Source organism: Coregonus lavaretus (genome assembly GCF_964263955.1).
Source record: "Coregonus lavaretus genome assembly, contig: SUPER_35_unloc_1, whole genome shotgun sequence".
In the NCBI taxonomy this organism is placed as follows: domain Eukaryota; kingdom Metazoa; phylum Chordata; class Actinopteri; order Salmoniformes; family Salmonidae; genus Coregonus; species Coregonus lavaretus.
Genome location: NW_028167181.1, coordinates 1,854,517 through 1,874,773, shown reverse-complemented (window position 1 = coordinate 1,874,773; position 20,257 = coordinate 1,854,517). Strand labels below are relative to the sequence as shown.

The following is a 20,257-nucleotide window of genomic DNA, read 5'->3' as shown; positions in this document are numbered from 1 at the left end:
TTGTCACGCATCAGACTATTCTTAATTGAATCTTGTCTTTACATATATTAAATAATATATGTGTGAAATGAGTTTTGATTTAGAATGGACCATTATCATGCACCTGTCTGAACAGGGGCAGGGGAAAAAATACATGGCATCTATGCACTTAAATAGAGAATGGAGGACGCTTTTCCCATGGTTCATTTTCATAACAGCCAGGTAGGCTGTACTCTAGTGTTGCACGGTATACTGGTACCACGGTAATATCACGGTACCAAAACGTCATGATACTTATGTTACCAACATTTTAGAATACCATAGTACCGTTTCATATGATACTACCGACTTTTTCAGCCCTACTGAGCTAAAGAACCTGCTGGCGCCTGTTATAAAATGTTTATAAAGTCAGTTTGGTTGATAAATTCAGTTGATTTTAAGCAACAGCCACTAGTCTCTTGTATGCGCAGGTCCAATAACATCCCCTTCACTTTCATGCGCGTATCACGTGTGGCAGCTGTAATCAGCCAGCCGCGTCCCCTACCAGCTCTCACTCACCTGCTTCTCTGCGTCCGCTCTTCACGCGCATCTATTCCTCCATCAGTTTTTTTTGTATCATTTAGCCGTGATGGCGACCGGGGATGCAGACCCGGATGAGTCTTCTGTTAGATTTCTACATTTGTTACATTGGAGCAGCTCGCAAAGTGAGCAATGTTGGTACATTTGTATAATTTCTTCGCCTGTTATAACCAAGAGCACATACCAGTCTGAGTAGACTTTGCAAGTGCACTGTCATGGAGCCTCTGAGTGTAGCTAGGGAAAATGGAGCACCGCTTCGCAAGGGGCACGCTTGCGGCTTTACAGAAAAGAAAATGTCTTGTCTCTAGCCTAAACGGCTTAAAAAATATGACCCATATTACCAGAGGTTCCTTTTTTTTGTCTTTCTGTCGGGATTCGTGCGCATTTTATATAATCTTTATATATACTTGGCCTGGTAACGTTTGTAAAATGTTGGTATCGGACAAGCCTACTATAATCCTGTTGTAAAGCGAAACAATGTGCTTAATATTAGGAAAGCCGGTGTGGCGGTAATACGGTCACCTTAACAGCCCTACGCTGACCCTCCACTTTCACATCCAGCACTCTGAATCCCAGGAGACACCTCACCTTTCTCAAGTCCTCAGTCTCACCCTCCCTCCCTCCCTCCCAGCCATCCAACCCTACCCTCAACAGTCTCAGTTCAGTTGGTTAATAGGACAGTAGAGTGCTTGCCCTTCTCCTATACAAGCAGCCTCACTTGTAAAAAGGAAACTGTTTCACTGCACATATAGCCTACTCAACCATTTCTGTATCCACACACAATGCTCAACCATTTTATTTCCCCACACACACACTTACCTAGATATTTATTTCCCCACACTTGTGCGTCATTTCTGCTTCCTCATATTAAACCAATATGTCATACGTTCACTATAGCTCTGGTGGGATTGTCCACCTTCTGTCCTCCCTATTCTAACCCCTCCTCTCTGTAGACTTAAACATGTTACATGAGGAAAGTCCCATGACACACTGCAGGTCATTGAGCCGTGTTAACGCCGCTGTTAACACACATTTAGCTTTACATACACTTTCCCTAGTGGCACTCTGTTTGCCTCAGGCTGTTGAGTCAAGCAAGTCGCCCCCATCTCTCACACACACACACACACACACACACACACACACACACGCCTCAGCTCATGCAGCCTAAACGATGGACCAGTCTTTGTTGTGGTTGTAGAATGTTTCTGTTTATGAAATGAATCCATTAGATGTTTTGTAAGCCACACAACCCTCTCTGGGCGATTTGAACCTAACTGAAACACAATCACTCTGTTATTTGTCCAGTTAAGGGGGTAAGTGTTTGGAGAATAGGGACTGCAGTACTGTAATATTCTAGCAATACTGTCATATTCTAGCTGCACTGTAATATTCTAGCTGCACTGTAATACTCTAGCTGCAGTGTAATATTCTAGCTGCACTGTAATATTCTAGCTGCACTGTAATATTCTAGCTGTACTGTAATATTCTAGCTGCAGTGTAATATTCTAGCTGTACTGTAATATTCTAGCTGCAGTGTAATATTCTAGCTGCACTGTAATATTCTAGCTGCACTGTAATATTCTAGCTGCACTGTAATATTCTAGCTGTACTGTAATATTCTAGCTGTACTGTAATATTCTAGCTGTACTGTAATATTCTAGCTGTACTGTAATATTCTAGCTGTACTGTAATATTCTAGCTGTACTGTAATATTCTAGCTGCACTGTAATATTCTAGCTGCAGTGTAATATTCTAGCTGCAGTGTAATATTCTAGCTGTACTGTAATATTCTAGCTGCACTGTAATATTCTAGCTGCAGTGTAATATTCTAGCTGCAGTGTAATATTCTAGCTGTACTGTAATATTCTAGCTGCACTGTAATATTCTAGCTGCAGTGTAATATTCTAGCTGTACTGTAATATTCTAGCTGTACTGTAATATTCTAGCTGTACTGTAATATTCTAGCTGTACTGTAATATTCTAGCTGCACTGTAATATTCTAACTGTACTGTAATATTCTAGCTGCAGTGTAATATTCTAGCTGTACTGTAATATTCTAGCTGCAGTGTAATATTCTAGCTGCAGTGTAATATTCTAGCTGCAGTGTAATATTGTAGCAGAGTTATAGCTGACTGTGGCTAGCACTACAGCTGCAAGGCAGAGGGTGGATAGTGGATGTGGTGAATGACCTGTGAGGTCTGGCCGGCCGCTCTAAATAAGATTAAGATGACTTTATTGGTCAATCGGAAATTTGACTTTGGCTTTTAAACCAACCCCTACGAAAGACACACATACAGCTTTTGGAGAGATGCGTGGGGCTTCCACACTGGGCGCAAGGGCACAAAAGCAGGCAATGACATCTAGGATTAGATACCAGCTCACTTCCCGACAGATTTGTCCTGTCGGACCCGGGATTCGAACTGGCAGCCCCGCCAGTTGCTGGCTGTCCTCTAACCGCTAGGCTACATGCAGCATGGATACAGTATAGACCTAGGTGTTATCAACATAGAGATGTATTTGTGTTCTACCTAGCTTCTCCTCGGGGAATATGGTGACTACCTGACGCTGTTGAGACGTGTGGAAATAGGGAGGGTCGCAAACTGTGTAAGGGAGCGACTCAGCTGAAGGGAAGACCACCGAGTGTGTCTGCGTTCACGTGTGGTGATGCTAACTGGGTTAACCGAGGTAGTGTGATGAATGTTCCCAGAACGGGAGGACGCTCTTCCGCACCACTGCTGCTCAGCCAGTCATGCAGAAAGACGGCATGATTCCGCTATCAGGGAGCATGTGTTAAAACCCACGAAACATTCACACATACACGCACTCTAGCAGATTACTGCTTCAGATTTAGCTACAGTACAGACACGTATGCATTCATGCAAAAACTCTCACTGACACACACACAGAAACACACACACACACACACACACACTGACTGACAAACATGCTTACTTACACAAGCATACACTGTCATGTTAAAATACTGTACTTGCATACTCAGGAATGGAGGAAAATATCTCAGACATGGCTGGTGTTATGGCCATTCCTCAGCTACTCGGACCAGGTTGCATTGCTGTTGAGTTGCGTCAGTCACATTCCACTGACAAACCACCCAAAACAAGGTCCATTTATGTCTCTTTCACTTTGAACACAAGACATGGCAACGTGTGTGTGTGTGTGTGTGTGTGGCAGCATTTCTACCCCCTGGCTCCATCACAACACTATCACTCCTGCTGTTAGCCCATTATAGGTTAATCTCTCAAAGTCCATTAAGACAAAGAGCCTGTACTTTTCAAAGGCTAAGCCAATGGCCAACATCTAAACAAGATCAAACGTTGCCCCACGAGACTAGTAATTGGACTGCGGTTGAAAATGGCCGCCGTGTCTTTCATATTGACCTCATTCTTATCATAAGACCCTTGTTTATATGTTTGTGACTTGTTTGTCTATGTGTAGCTGATTGCTGTGGAGATGGCAGCTAGTACATTGGGTAGGTAAACTGTCAAGTATGGGAGAACAGCGGTATTGAAAGGGAGCAATGTTTCAGGACTGCTCGTACAATGGGTTTTCTGGTACTAAGGGGGTTCTTGTTGCTGGCCGTAGCTCAGCAAAACACGTCAAGACGTTCCAGGATTCTCCACCTGCATTCCTTCCACGTTACGCCATCCTTCAGGCTCACCTGTCTTCCTGATTCATCACGCCGTAATCTTCAAAAAGACAACAGCTACCTCATCCTCTTCGTTCCAAATTGCTTCTCCGTCCTCCGTTCAGTTTCTTGTCTTCTCTGCTAGCCTCAGCTTATGAGTTATAGTTCTTTCTTCTTCCTCGGCTCTGGGGAAGACTATCCCACTATCTATCTTTTCTGAGACCCGAAGCCCAAAGTTGCCTGCTGCTCCATCCACTCCAATTATATCTCGGAGAATAGATTTTGCTCCAGTTTAGACCCTGTATAGTTTTTAGTCTTCTGCTTTGAGAGGGATGTTTGTTAGTATGGAGTTGGCTACGGTATGGTGTTGTTGAAAAGATAGTGTGGCTTTTTCTAGAAAACTGTACATGAGGAACATGCTGTGGGTTCTTGCGAGATTCCCTTACCCTTGCATCTCCTCTTCATCCTCCTCCTCTTCCCTGGCTTGCCCCCTCCAGTGCAGGGTCTAGGAGAATGCCTATTAGTGCTCGGGTATTGTTAGCGGAGCAGCAGGGCTGTAATTTGGAGCTATTTTAAAGGAGAAAGTGACGTCCGTCTTCTGCTGAAGCGCGAGCGTGGGTGGGAGAGACGTGCTGTGTGTGTGTTGTTGTGTGTGCTGCGGATGCACAGAGCCACGGCCACACAATCATAACTCAATGAACAGTCCCACATCTTGGCAAAGTGCGTCACACCCACACACCACTCTGCATTAAAGGTCACCGTTTATTGAGATACGGAAGCTTGATAATAAGGACGTGGCCAGCCCATCTGCAATCTCCCATGGCATTTTACTACACGCCGAGTTACTGGCTTTATAAATTATTCTCAAAATTAAGGTAAATGCCTTGGTGGAGCAGGGGGGAATGACCAATATACTTGCCCATTCCCCCATGTTGACGACAGAAAGATGGAGTGCAATGGAGTCTGGCTTCCTGCTTCATATCTCTCATTTGCAGAGGTCTGGATTGAATAGCCTGCTCTTTCTGATCCTATTAGGAGAGGGCAATGGTTCCCCAGAGACCCAGTAAGGCTAGGCCTGTTTCCTTCACCCCCCCCCAATGCCATTTGCCTGGAACAGTCCAGCATGCTAAATAGCTGCTAGCTGCCCAGGGTTAGGGGGTGTGTGTGTTGGGAGAGGTGGAGTGTTGTGGGGCTGTGGTTAGGGATAGGGTTAGAAGAGGTTGAGATCTGAGTGTGAAAAAGGACGTGGAACTATAGTCCCCTATTGAGCAATGGGCAGAACCCAGAGACCCAGGAAGGTCAAAGGTGACGCAGACACAGTTGGGCTCCTCTCACTTTTTCCCAGCCTTCCTCCTGCTCCTCTTCCTCCTTCTCCACATGCTTCTCCTCCTCCTCATCCTTCTCCTCCTCTTACTTCTCCTCATCCTCCTCATCCTCCTCTTCCTCCTCCTCATCCTCCTCTTCCTCCTCTTCCTTCTCATCCTCCTCTTCCTTCTCATCCTCCTCCTCATCCTCCCCCTCTTTCTCATCCTCCTCCTCTTTCTCCTCCTCCTCCTCTTCCTCCTTCTCCTCCTCCTTCTCCTCCTTCTCATCCTCCTCCTCTTCCTCCTCATCCTCCTCATCCCCCTCTTCCTCATCCTCCTCCTCCTCCTCCTCCTCCTCCAACTAGCTCATCCAGACACCCACAGCCAACAGCCATCAAACCACCGCTGCTTCTTTGCAGTTTGGCTCGTTCTGCCTAATCTGGGCTGTGGAGTGGCAATTCTGAATAATTAAAGGGGTTTATCCGTTCCTCTGTAAATGTTGAGGCCCGCGGGCCAAGTTTCACCTGGCTTATGACTCTACCAATTCTGTAACCCTCTCGTCTCTCCGTGTTCATTTCCATGTGAAGTATTGATGGGGTAAATGCAAAACATGCTAAGCCGCAACACAGTAGGGATGGGATAGAGGGTTAATATTCACATCGTACCCCAACAGTGTTTAGCCTGGGTATTATGTTAACTGCGTTATTGGAGTGTCAGTGTTAGTAAGTTCCCTGTTCATGGTACAGACCTACAGCTAAATCATATAACGATGTTCTATAAATGCTCCCAGAAACATTATATCAACCCTGACATTGGTTTCCTGTGTGGCTGTCTGGTACATAAGTCATGCTCTGACTGATCACGTTTAGAGCCGCCTTTCACAGCTATCAGAACATCTCTGTATGAATTGACTATGGGTAAAGGTCAAGACTGGCTTCAAAGAATCCAAGAGGGATCACTCGTTTTTTGGCTTTCTATCTGTGTATGTGTGCTTCTCATTCTGTGGTTAAAGTGTGTGTGTGTGTGTGTGTGTGTGTGTGTGTGTGTGTGTGTGTGTGTGTGTGTGTGTGTGTGTGTGTGTGTGTGTGTGTGTGTGTGTGTGTGTGTGTGTGTGTGTCAGCTTCTCTGTAGTTCAGTGTAAACGTCAAGGCCAAAGGGTTAATTCAACCCATCCACACAGGACACAACACTTCCTGCTAAATGATTTATTCGCTCTACTCGACAAGGTCAACAGCTTCCTCTTCCCCCATTTCATTTGACGTCCCTCTCTAAAGAGCTCAGTTGGTAGAGCATGGCGCTTGCAACGCCAGGGTTGTGGGTTCGATTCCCACGGGGGGCCAGTATGAAAAATGTATGCACTCACTTAACTGTAAGTCGCTCTGGATAAGAGTGTCTGCTAAATGACTCAAATGGAAAAGGTAAAGGCAGGTCACAGATCAGTGATACACTATAGCAGTAGGCAATGGGAAAATACAAGGTAAGTGAGGTTTACTGACCTCAGATCTGGCCAGGCCTCCATAGCTAGGAGGTGCCGTGCCTGGCCCACCCCAGAAGGGAAGGCTCCAGTTGGGGGGTCTGGAAGAAGCCGCTAGCCCCCTCATCCACTGAGAAACTGCAGGAGCCCACCACCCAGATATACTTTTTCCCACAATGCCGCTGGACGTTGAACATGAGCCTGCTACCTACTTCCTGCTAATGGACAAAGCACTGGTTCCTTTCGATTAGGAAAATAATACAGGTGACCATTTTGTCTGCCAGGGATTTAATTTAGTTTCTCTCTTTTGTAATCCAGAGATGGCACAGTTGGTTAGATAAATATCACTGTGACGTCCGATGTCTCTCTTCTCACTTGAACCCCGGGGCAGAAAAATATCAAAGTCTTTAGTCAGCGGTTTGATTTCTTATTTACTTAGTTATTAAGTATTCCTTCCGGGAAGTGGAAATGCCTCGTGGTGTTATCGTGAAGTCTGACCTTCAGTGGCTTTCAGCAGGGAAATAGAAAGTCCCATTTTAGATCCTGATGTCGGATAAACAACTAATAAAGCTCGATATGAGTTTAGTCCCAGTAATTGATGGTGTTATTATCACGGGTCCATAGCACACCCGATCCCCCTGGTGTCTTGGGCTTTATAGGGTGTGTGTCTGCCCTGGAGTTCAACTTTTGTTCTCCCTGGTGCAGAAAGTTTTACGCTCTTTCTCCTCTCCAAAACGCACTGTAGTGGAGACTATTGGTCTCTCTGGAATTTCTGCAGGCTTCCCAGACATTCAGCCTGCCAGATATCAAGCATGAGAACAACCTTGGGTCCAGGTTAAGTTACTACCTGACTCTTAACAGTGAGTGATTGGCAGTAATGGTCATTGCCCTTCTATCCTCTGTTCTGTCCATATCATTTCCCATGGAATACTAGTGATGTCACAGTGGGAGATGTCCGCCCATCCTCACTTTAATTTCCTCGTTGACCTGACCCCAATAGAGGCCCTGCTTTCGGGGGTTGCAGTCGCGTGGGTGGCTAAAGGCTATTATGCTAATGGTTTCCAAGCAGCCACAGGCAGATGATGTCATTATTCAGAATTTTGCTATTATTGTGTTCCTCAGAATGGAATTCTACACAGATGATCCAAGGTTCCATTTGTCCCACCTCTCCCCCCGTAGTCATCCGTCGATCGCATGTCATCCGTCTGGTTGGAATGCACCCTGCTCTCTTGCCCTCTCGGTGAGCGGCCATTGAGACTGAAGCCCCCCCGCCCTGGTCCCCTATTTAGTCACCGCCAGGACAATGACACAGCGGTTATTTAGCAATGCACCACTGCCGTGGAAGTATTTGCTGCTTCTTCAAGTTCAGCGAGGTCCCACGTTAAACATTTGATCAAGGAGGCCCTTCTCCTATAGCTTGAGCCAGGGTATTTTCCCACTTACATCTGTTGCCTTTGAAAAGCTCAATGTCCGAGTCCATCTAATCCACCTATAGAGAGGGTTAAGTCCCTTCATTTTTCATGAAGAATGATGAATTCCGTGAATCAGTTCTGCAGTTCCTTTTCCTTGAAATACTGCAGTGTCACGTACATAAAAAAAAAACTGTCATGGATGCTCAATTTTTCCTGAAGAACTCATAAGCTAATTTCTATTCTGTTGGCTGAAACACTGCCATAGAAATCCATACATCCACGTGCTGTAGCCAACTGTTTGTGTAGGAAGCCCCATACGAGAGAGAGGAGAGACTTAAAAGAAATCAAGCATTTGCATTTGCCCTCCAGACAAACCACTGCACTGTTACAAGATAGTAATTTTACTACATTCTCCATTCTAGTTCCCAATATATATATATATATATATATATATATATATATATATATATATATATATATATATATATATATATATATATATATTCCAACAAAGAGAAGCATTCATCATATATTAGCCGCCTCTCTCTCTCATTTTACATTTACATTTTAGTCATTTAGCAGACACTCTTATCCAGAGCGACTTACAGTTAGTGAGTGCATACATTTTCTTTTTTCATTCTTTTTTCTCTCTCTCTCTCTCTCACACGGAGGTCTATCACTTAAAGATGAGAATAAAAAAACCCGGACAAGGCTGAGATATGAGTCTGAAATGAGTTTACTTCGGAGGACACCTGTTTTGTGGAAGCCCCATGTCTGGGACGGGAGGGTTTTTGAGAGGTTTTGATAAGTGGTGTGAGGTAAGAGCCCAGCGCCTCCAGGCTGTCTGTTAATGCCTTACTGAGCGGCAGAAGGGGAGCAACAGAGGTCACAGGCTCTTCAAAGGCTGGGGTCGCCACCCCTCTCGCGTTCCACGCATTCCAATGTACTGTGTTAAGGTTGGGCAGCAAGGGGGTTGTTCTCAAGAGGCCCCCAAACACACACACACATCGACCGCTCGGTGCGCTGCTTGGGGGACAGAGGACAGATTTCCAGTGCAGGGAAAAGGGACACACACACAGGGAGCTCCAGACAATCCTAGTTATACTGCACCTGTCCACCTTTACCCCCTCCAACACTAGGTTACATGAGGAGCAGGTGAGGCTGCAGTGAGGCCCCTCTCTCAAAGGACTCAATTGTACCCTTTAAAAGTCACTTGTCATACATGCAAGTCCTTGTCATAAAACATGAATAGCCGTGTGTGTGTACATGGTTTACTCTCTCTATTAAACTAACATCTGGATATCCAGGTGGCTTGCTTTTCTAAGCAGTTGCTATATTGCCTGCCTCGTACGAATTTTCAGATTTCCTTCAAATGGTTTTGGGATACTGGCACAATTTCTCTCCTCTCTGTCTTGTCTGACCCATTCGACAAGTGCCTCTCCTCACCTCTCACCTCCAAACCCCCCGATTTCCCACCTGAATCCAGATGATTGGATAATGACAGGTGTCGAGTGTCTTAATGGCCTTTAGAGCTGGTAGATCTGATAACCTGTGAAGAGGCCCTTCCTGTGATCCTCCTCCATTGTCTCTGTGTGGTTGTTTGAATCATCTTAACTGACTAATACAGAGGCTGTTAGGGAGGTGAACAGTGGAACAGGGTCAGGAACTCAATGTGTTGGGGACTACCTAAAAAAAGCACACCACTTCGATACAGCTACGAACTGAAGTTAGTTTTTATCCTCTGATGTTTGTTGTGTAGCAAATATTGATTTATGTTTTTTTTCCCGTGAAGCGCGTTCCATTGCGTTCATGTCTGAAATGTGCTATATAAATAAAGCTTGATTTGATTAGGGTTAGCGAAAATGCTCTCCTAACCTGCTACGTAAAGTATAACAAAAACCCTTTTCCAAACCTTAACCTAATTCTCTTAACCTGCTACGTTAATTATCCTAACCTGCTGCATAAGTTCTCCTAACCTGCTACGAAAACGTAACTTCTGGTCATAGCTGTATAGAAGTGGTTTGTTTTTAGAGAATCTCCAAGGTGTTGATGGAAGGGAAATGGATTGGCAAAAAAAAAAATTTGATTACTCAACCGCGACTGACACTAGGGCTTCAAAACACAAAGCTGGATTTGTAGAATGTGAACGTATGTTTGGTTCATAGGTAATGTGCTGATGGATGTCTAAAGGAGATGTTCTAACAAGATAATAAAACAATGTACTTCCATGTTGCCAATGAAGCTCTCAATAGTTTCAAAAACTTGCTCTCAACAGGAAATATGGGCACTGCAACAGCCTCTTTGTGAATCGGCCCCTATGGAGAACAAGTCTCAACATGTTCAGAGAATTGCAGGACTGCAGGCTAGTTGCTGTTATCTTGCAGGTGTTGGCGGAGCTAATTCAAGATCCCCAGACTAGTTTCCTGTTTGTCCAAATTGATCAAAGTAAACAGTGTATTTATTTATTTTCTGCACAAGGCATTATTTGAATAAGAAAAGCCGAGCTAGCTACCTGCCAGGGCAGGTTTTGTTTACCGGATAGCTGGATAAGCCTGTGCAAAGCTTCCCTCTTACCTCGGAAGTGACAGAAATACAAATAAGTCTCAAAGCCGTCTCTTTTAACAATGTGTATTCACCTCCAACCATGTTATTTATTAGTTTGTTCATCTGTGACTTTGTATTTGTTTGTTTTGGACCCAAACCAGCAGTTTACAGTTACAGTTTACAGTTTACAGTTGCCGTTCTCCTGAGTGGCGCAGTGGTCTAAGGCACTGCATCGCAGTGCTAACTGTGCCACTAGAGATCCTGGTTCGAATCCAGGCTCTGTCGCAGCCGGCCGCGACCGGGAGACTCATGGGCGGTGCACAATTGGCCCAGCGTCGTCCAGGGTAGGGGAGGGAATGGCCGGCAGGGATGTAGCTCAGTTGATAGAGCATGGTGTTTGCAACGCCAGGGTTGTGGGTTCGATTCCCATGGGGAATAATAAAAAATAATAAAAAATAATAAACAATATTCACTAACTGTAAGTCGCTCTGGATAAGAGCGTCTGCTAAATGACTAAAATGTAAATGTAAATGTTTATTTCCCCTCGCCAGCAGTAACATTTGCATGTGATAGCCCATTCCCAGTTGTTAAGCTATCACCTATGTTCTAGTTATGTTAACTAAGGCCCATAATGGTTTTTGCACGTATTAAAACGGGATTAGCATCCATTTCATGTGTAAATCAGGTGCTGCATCTGAAGTGCATATTGTGTACCGCTGCCAACTAGAGAATCATGGATTTCTCTTTATCCCCGGGCTGAATGAAATGTGGAATATAATATGAATGTTTATTATGTGTGGGCTGAAATATTAAGTACATTTTTAGTTTATTCAATATCATATTTTCCCTCAAATATTTATATTAGTTTCTCACTTTTCGGGATGTAATTTGTGTCTGACTGCCCTCCATGCCCTAAGCAGAGTACTGATTATACAGAATATCCTATTCAAAGCAAGTTGTGATAAATACCTCCTGCCCAGTGATGGGGAAAGAACATAATGGGTGCCACTGCTGCTAAACCATGGGGGGGTGTTGTCTAGGTGGAATACAGCTATGACCGGAAGTTACTTTTTCGAAGCATAATTAACATGGCAGGTTAGGAGAATTAGGTTAAGGTTAGGAAAAGGGTTAGGATTAGTGAAAAAGCTCTCCTAACCTGCTACGAAAGGTCACTTCCGGTCGTAGCTGTACTCCAACTAGTCACATCCGTGGTCCCCCCTCCCTACCTCTGCCTGGCTGCTGTGTATTTGTTCCCCTGTGCACCGTGCCTTGCTCAGCTCCTATAATTGATGCGCTGCGCGTACTGTTGATTGTTGGACTGCACCATTCGCCTCCTCACGGCCGGGGAAGATGTAATCTGAGCTCTACGCGGAAGCTAGCGTTGTAAAGGCTCTGAAGAGGGCATGGTCCTGCGCTTTCTCCCCTAGCCACTCCTCCCCTTTCTCCGAGTTGCAACTTCCCCTTTTTTCTCAGCCCTCTCTCCTTGCTCATTATCCTCGCTCGCGCAGTCCTGTGGGGCCATCGGTAGTGAGAGCCTCCTAGTTACATCGTTCTGTATTTTGAATCGTTACTGAGAAAATCTATCGGTGTGGCACGGACGGCGCTATTACATACGGAGAATCTACTACACCTACTGTCACGCACGCACGCCCATTCGGTGACGTGCTCGAGCATGTCCACATCAGAGATTGTCACGGATCTACCTGCGAGTACCCTGCCCTGCTCTACTCGGCACTGCGATTCTACCACTCTGACATATTTGGGAGTCAACGATTCGCAGTGAAGGAATAGGAAACCACTGGCGGATTACCAACATGGGTTTCTACGGCACTTTAAAGATGATTTTCTATAAAGTGAGTAGGCTTTCTACGTCTCTATACATCATCATGCCGCACAATCTCGCTGGCATAATCGTTGCGTGATTAACGTGTTGACCAAGCTCCTGGGAAATATGTTCTGCCGGTTGCGAATCGAATGGCTGAAAATGACGCGGCGCTGTATAAATCAGAAGCGTATATGGGCAGGCACTGCAGAGGATGAACAGGAACAGCAGTGAAATGATGCGGGGCTCATATCATAACCGATTTGATTAATATTTTAGAATGACTGAAATGCATACTGAGCACATCGGTCCTGGGTTCATTGTTATGACATTCAGGGTAAAGGGATGTCGGCAACCGAATAAATACAAATTGCTTATGCATTGGTTTTATGCATAGGCCTATTGCATAGTCATTACACGTGCGGTTTGCTGCCCTAGCGTCACATTTTCATACTATAATATTTGAGCAATGAGCATTCATTCCTTTACCATGGATTCTGCCCGTTGTTGAAGCGCGGTGACCCAGCCTATCTGCTCATCAAGTAACTGCAGTTGCGTGTCACATTGACCGTGTGAGCAGTTTGTTCCTTTGCATCACTGCATCACGGCATATATTAACCAATTGGCTACAATTGTACATTTTAGAGAGAGTGCGTTTACATCAAAAGAAATGATTAGACTAGATACTTTGCATTTTTATGTTCTTATGGTGGATGCAAAACCAGACCTATTCAGAATATGGTAATTTTCCTCCCATTTTGCATAAAATATAGCCTCCATTTCCAGGTTATAGTGAACAAGATGTTTTTTTTATCAATGCTTGTTAGGTTAGGTTGTAGCTATTCTGTTTCCTATTCCATATATTTCCCTTGGTGTGCCTATGTGTTATGCATCAGGCTATTACATATGCAGTTATGGGCATCTTGTGTTGCCAAGTGACTCACACATCATATAGCCTACAGGAACTATGCAGTATCTGTTGAATTGCCTGTTGAAGAAGAGAGTATATTCCTGACACTGTAGACTTGCTTGAGGCTTCAAGCACAAATAATGGGTCACTGTGTCAGACTGTGTGTATAAGGCAAAACAACCTTGAAGATAGATTTTTATTCGTTATAGTATCAGTCATCCAGAAATGTACGCTTATCATGGTTGACATTTTCATAGACCTTGGTGATGAGACTGCAAGTCGTTTGCTACAACCAACATCACAGCATCGCTCAAAAGCGATTACGGTTTCAAGTGCGAATAACATTGACGAATGCTGTTGCTGATCCGTTTAATAACTTGGCTGTTTGGAAAGTGAGCCCTATGAGAGGCAATCAACCGGTATGAACTGAGCACACCGGAAAATCGGAATAACGTCTGTTACCGGGCAGCGGAACATCCCACACCCCCGGTGTCATTGTCCACCACCACCGGTTACCGTTAAACAGTATCAGCACGTCCTCCCGAAACTACAAAAGGGAACGTGCAGCTGTTGATGGTTATAGTGGATCATATTATGTAAACAAATTGGGTAATCACTTAAAATTCATTTGCTCAAAATCCAAGGAGGAAAGTGCTGGCAAGTCAAATTGACTGGGCTGCTGGGGGGTTGGATGCATTTCAGGTTTTTAATCAGTGGGATTAAAATGTGGACTATTTGTGTCCAGCCAGGCAAGGCGTTTCCCACCTCTATTCAGATAGGAGGATTTAAAATATGATAATGAGGCTTTCTGTTGATTATTTCCATTTCAAGCGGTATCGAGTAGGAGGCTATAATTTCATACCTAAAATATATTTTTCTGTCGTTCACTGTGAACTCTTGTTGTAGCGAATTCTACTCAGTTAGTAGCCTGCTCTTTCTCTCATTCATATTCTCAATCTCGACTCACTATTCTACAGAGAGTTGTATAATTTCATGCCTAGGGACTCTTTCTCTGCTATCAACTTAGCTGCTGTTATAGGGAGCATGTTCTACTCTGAAGGCAAGGTTGTGCTCAGTGTCTTCTCGTCAGAATTGTCTGTTTTAAGCCCCGCAGGCACAGAGAGGGAGACTGGCTGCTTTTTCAAAGCCTAATAGAAAATCCAGTTTATGACTTTAATTTCTCTGAAAGCAATAGGTCCCTTTGCTATCTGTTCCGTGCAAATAGATATTACGGATGCCCCATCTTTTTCTAGTTATGTCTCAATTCTATTTGTTTCTCCTATGGAGATCTTGAAATGATTTCATGGCTGCTTGACATGGTAATTGAATAACTGTGGCATACACAGAGAATGTTATTCCAATGATTCATATTTTCCTAACGAGGTCTACATTTCAATGAGTAATAACACATTACAGTTGGTTGATCTGTCTTTTCAGACTAACGGGGAGCAAATCTTTTATTTTGTCTATTAGAGGAGAACAGGGTATATTAAGAGAATGATTTCCTCAGATCTTATGACGTACACTTTCATTCTCGCTCTCACTGCTTTTCCAAAATGTGCTTCTCTCTGTATCCATCTCTCCTCCTCCTCCTCCTCACAGTTAGGGAGGTCAGAGGAGTGAGACAGAGTGACTGATTAGTAGCTGTCTACAAACATAACATTCTCCGGCTCGTCTTGGGTTACCTTTTCCCACGGCTGAAACACGATAGACTGGTGGTTGCGCTCTAATGTGTTTTCAACGCCTGCACTTGGGAGATTCCTTCATCAGCCACTACCCCCTGTACCACACACACACACACACCCCTACTCTCCCTAGTACTTGAACTGCCATTGCAGTGAGGTCATTCCTTGGAGAACAAGGGAGTGGGGTTGAGAATGAATCCCCTAACAAGCAGAGAATATCTTATAAAAACTCAACCACTTCCTCAAGATGGAAAACACTTTGAGGATAAATCTTCCGTTCTTCACCAACATTTGGGATGTTGTTATTCTAGAATTCCTTTCTTTTATTCTACAATTTCTCTTCCAGAATCCCGTTTCCTTGCCTTCTCTGCAGTGCATCCCATCAAAATCTCATCTCAATTATTCGGATTCATTTTATTGTCCCCTCTTATGTAGGCCTGTTCTCTCTCAGGGAGATGGCTTTCATTTATTTGAACAGTTCTTGATCTCAACTGTCTCGTCAACGTGCTGTGAGCCATCCCAGTACGGGGTCCCTAATCAAAACCCAGCCAGCTCTTCACAGGAAAGAGAGAACATAACCGCTACCCTCAGCTCAGTTAGACCACCAGACACACACACACTCAGCGCCAAATGATCTGGTGGAAATTATAATATATAATAAAATATAATTCAACTATAATCAATAATCTTTGATATCAGTATCAGAGGTTGGTCCTCCAATCAACTAGGCTACGTCCCCAGCTGTCAAATAATCCAGTGTGGGTAGAAGTTAAATGATCATTGATTATCAGTCAAAGTTTAATCAGGTATAGGCAAAGTTAAAAAGTAGGCCTCCCTCTATGCAGACCTCATTGCTGTCCCATAGCCACGTTGCAGGCTAGGTTATATTGTCTATTTTTCTGTGGCTCCAGAACTAGCAACAAATTACATATTTTACATTCTGACCTTGTCCTTGGCATAGTCTGTCTCATTGCATCTAGCTAGTGTTCCATGCATGTGTGAGTCACGATGGTCCGAGTGCAGTGGTATGAAGTGGACATTCTGCATGTATTTGGGTGAACGTCCCATATAAAATAGCCTAAATATTTGATGCACCAAGAAATAAACAGTCACAGACACTACCAAAGTGGAGTAAAGCGAACGCTGGCCCTGCCAACACAGCACAAAAGAATAGGCCTAGTCTTTTGAAATCCCCAGTGCTCCTTCCTAACAGGGCATTCAATTCACCAAGTACATACACATCCATTTGAGATTCACTGTACAAGTACATCCCCCAAAATAGTTTTATTCAAATGTGGTTTTGGGCTCAGTGTGTGAGTTGACACTGAGGCCTTTGTTTTCCCCTGATTAGATGTTCAGCATCCCCGCTCTAACTATGCACCCTCTGAGGCAGGAGAGGTTGTGGTGTGTGTGTGGTTTCCCTTGAACCTCCCATGTATAAATCAAGCTATTCTAATCAAGCTATTCTCTCTAGCAAATGGTGCAGTCATTGCCCATCCTATAGCATATAGCTGCTCCCAAATTGTTGTTTCAGTACGTGTGTGTCTGTTCCTGAAAGAGTGCGTTCACTATCATGTCCCCTGTCCTTTTGGAATCACCCAGGCCTGTCAGAGGCCATCAGTATGGAATGCAACCTATTGGAGTGAAGCTCATCAGTGTAAAAAACCCTACCACACCTCAGCCCTGCCTTTGGCGTCGGCTAATGGGAATCCTAATGAAAAATACAAATCATTATATCTTTCAGCTAGAGCCGACCTCTACCACACCTCAACCCGGTAGAATGTCTCTCAGCTAGAGCCAGCCTAGCCTGTGTTATGCAGCGCCATCATCAACACTGATAAGGAGAATGACTGAAACTTCAAAACATTTTGCCTTTTTATCTATAGGCTTAATAAGTAGGGAACCTTCGGCTTCTTGCTCATAATTTACGTTTGCTCACGTGGAAATGGTTGGTTCACGTGGAAAGGCAAGATAACTATATCTGAATTTGTTTTATTCTTGTGAGGAGCCGTGCCATCTGCTCAAAAAGAACTACAGTTGTTCAAATCATTTTCTGAAGTAAACAGTCAGTGCTTTCCTGCTGTGAGCCTCAAAAGCATTCAAGTCAGCGTTTGTTTGCAATACCAGTTTTTCAACAAAAACAAACATCTTTGCCTTTCCCTCTTCCCAAACTGAGGCGCTGCCTCGTCGTTCTCCTCAAGAGTACAGCTTGTCAATGTTAATGGCAGAGATGACTTCACGTCCTCTGTCTTTGAGGAGAAGTAATCTGGAGAGTGAGGCAGCAATCATCATTTACACTCTCTAGCCAGGTCTCATCTTTCACCAAATGTTAGGTTGCTGCAGGCAGGTTTTTTTTAGTTTTGTGCCCTGTCATTATTTTCTTAATAGAGGGGTGCAAGAACGAAGGAACACACACACACACACACACACACACACACACACACACACACACACACACACACAAGGGTGTAGTCTGTGGTGTCTGTCGCTCTAACATCTCTTTTCTCTCCTTTCCCCTCTTTTCTTTTGCAGATGAAGAGAAAGTTGGACCATGGCCCAGAGGTCCGATCTTTCCCTTCAGGAAAAAAGCCCTGCAAAGGCTCAGAGTATCCAAGGTAAAGACCCCCCCCCCCCCCCCCCCTTCCCAGGTCCCTATCCAGTTTTCAAGGTAAAGAACCAGCCCCCTGTTCCCACCTTCCTACCAGTTATCCAATAGATTCAGCCTTCCTACTCTGTAGATCAGCAATGCAAATGGTAAAGAAACCCTGAACCATTTCTGTTGTATCACAGACAGGATCCAACAGGCAGACCCAGTTGTCCCTATAAGTCTGAATATTATATGGTTATTCACACTAAGACACATGATCCTCATAAGAGTGCTCACCGCACCATGTTCTTTGCCCATTAAAATGTACATCATGCCTTCCTGAGGATCCTGACTAAGCACTGCTGCCTCACTCACTGGCAGCACTGTGCTTGTAATTGCCACACGTTGGTCTAGCTCTCAATCCCATTAAAAGTAAATCCATTATGAAACAGACCTCACTCTCTTACCCCATACTCCTGTCGCTAAGCAGAATGGTGTGAGGAACTGCTGAATGGTGGGTTTGGCGTTTCGCTAGTACCGAATGAGCGCACGCCTCGTGGCTGCTCTTTGAGAGGGGTTGACATTGAACTTAATTCTTTGGAACTATGTGGCCTTTGAAGTCTCAGGGCGAGAGGTGCACATTGATAGAAATCCCCCTAAAATTCACATTCCAGAATTTATCTGCCCATCAATAGTGGTTATCTTTCCCCTAAATCAAGTCTAGAATTAGGGGAAAATCTATTTAAGTGAATAAAAACAAGTTAGTAACCCAAACCAAATTGAATCAAGCTTGTGTACAGAAGCATTTAGGTGATTATTGATCATGGAAACATGGGAATAAACAGCTGGTTTCAGTTCCAGAGAAACGCTCTAGAAGAGAGCATGTTCATATTTATTAATGCACAGCGTACCGAAACATTTTGCAACGGAAAATGAAATTGAACGTTTCTTATTGGTCAAGTTCAGGTAGTACCTTCCCGTTTCGTGCCTAGTGAATACGACAATGGTTTCAGTTCAATTCCAGAGAAACCGTTGCATTGAGAAGAGAGCAGGGTGTATTCACTAGGAACCAAACCGAACCAAACGAAATCAAACCGGTAATAACCTACCTGAATTTGCCCAATAGATCACTCTGTTTTCGTTGCGAAAAGTTTTGCTACAGTGTGCACTAATGCTACAGTGTGCACTAATGAATACACCCCAGCTATAGAAACCTAGTTAGTAGTCTCTTCTTGGCGGAGACCCAGGGCTGTTTCTCTCATTAATATCTGTTGTTTGCCTCTCCCTCCACTCAGCTTTTGTAGTCTTTCTCACCACTATTGTAATTAGTGAGCGGAGGGGAAGATATCTGCAGAAGCTGCTACTGCTGCTGCACCTGCCTGCACTTTTCCCGCATTTGAAACAACTAATAATGTCCTCAGTGTTCCTCGTTATCAATATAACCCTTATGCTTCTCCTCAGAAGAACGTGATAAATAGTTTTCTCAAGTATAGTCTGGTTATCTTTTTCTTGTGAAAATATAATTTTTCCTCACGTTCTCCCTCCCTCCTATCTCTCCATATTTCTCTCCACAGTGCTACAGGGCTGGTCCCCTACCCAGCCACCCCTACCACGTTTGGGCACATCAGGACAGCTAACGGTCAGGGGCAGCAGAGGCGGCGTATCACCTCCATCGCTCCTCCCACAGGTCTCGAGGAATGGCTCCGGACGTTTCAGGTGAGTTAGTTCCCAGTTAGCTCCTCCAATGTCTCCCAGTCACGTCCCCTCTCCCCCTCCTAGAGCTCGTTTCAGGTGAGTTTGCGCCTACCCCCTAGCTACCTGTTCCTAATTGGCCTCTGCTACCTGAGGAGCGATGGTTCTAACTAAGTAGTTAAGTATGTTGTTCCTAGTTCCTCCCAACTCCTTTGTCACATCCATCCTCCCCCCTCCCCCTCCCTTGAGTGTCTTCCTTCGAGCCATCGAGCAAGAGCTCATCAGAAAGCAGATGTTGCGCCCAATCAATGTTTCCTCAAGTCTTGAAGATAATTGCTGCCTTGACGTTTTGGCCCTCACATTACCATACGCACTGTAGCATGGGATTGGAATTAGCTTACCTGTTTAGACTACAGGCTCCAATATCGTATTTGTGCAGCCAACGCCTGATGTATACTATGTCAACAGTTGAACAGATGTGATCTTTGTTCAGGTAATCCTTTCAAAGCCACCAGTATTTTAGGCCAGTCAGCTTCTTATGACATATTTGCGTATGGCGAGTTCTAACGTCACAGCCAATAGTCAATAGAGGAATCCTTTTGTCTTTCAGGTACTTCATATAG

General features: G+C 44.4%; 2 protein-coding genes across 4 annotated transcripts in view; one reads left to right on the top strand and one right to left on the bottom strand.

Moving 5' to 3' along the window:
- The window catches only part of tmem154 (transmembrane protein 154), a 633,868-nt gene that overhangs the window by 201,946 nt on the left and 411,665 nt on the right, over positions 1-20,257 (bottom strand). The window lies entirely within an intron of this gene.
- The window catches only part of LOC311109999 (F-box/WD repeat-containing protein 7), a 29,836-nt gene continuing 22,291 nt past the window's right edge, over positions 12,713-20,257 (top strand). For both annotated transcript variants that reach the window (XM_084188513.1, XM_084188512.1), the window contains exons 1-3: positions 12,713-12,791; positions 17,888-17,970; positions 19,517-19,658. In XM_084188513.1, coding sequence (XP_084044639.1) covers positions 12,753-12,791; positions 17,888-17,970; positions 19,517-19,658 — 264 coding nt within the window. In that variant the 5' untranslated portion in view covers positions 12,713-12,752. The remainder of the gene's footprint in view (positions 12,792-17,887; positions 17,971-19,516; positions 19,659-20,257) is intronic.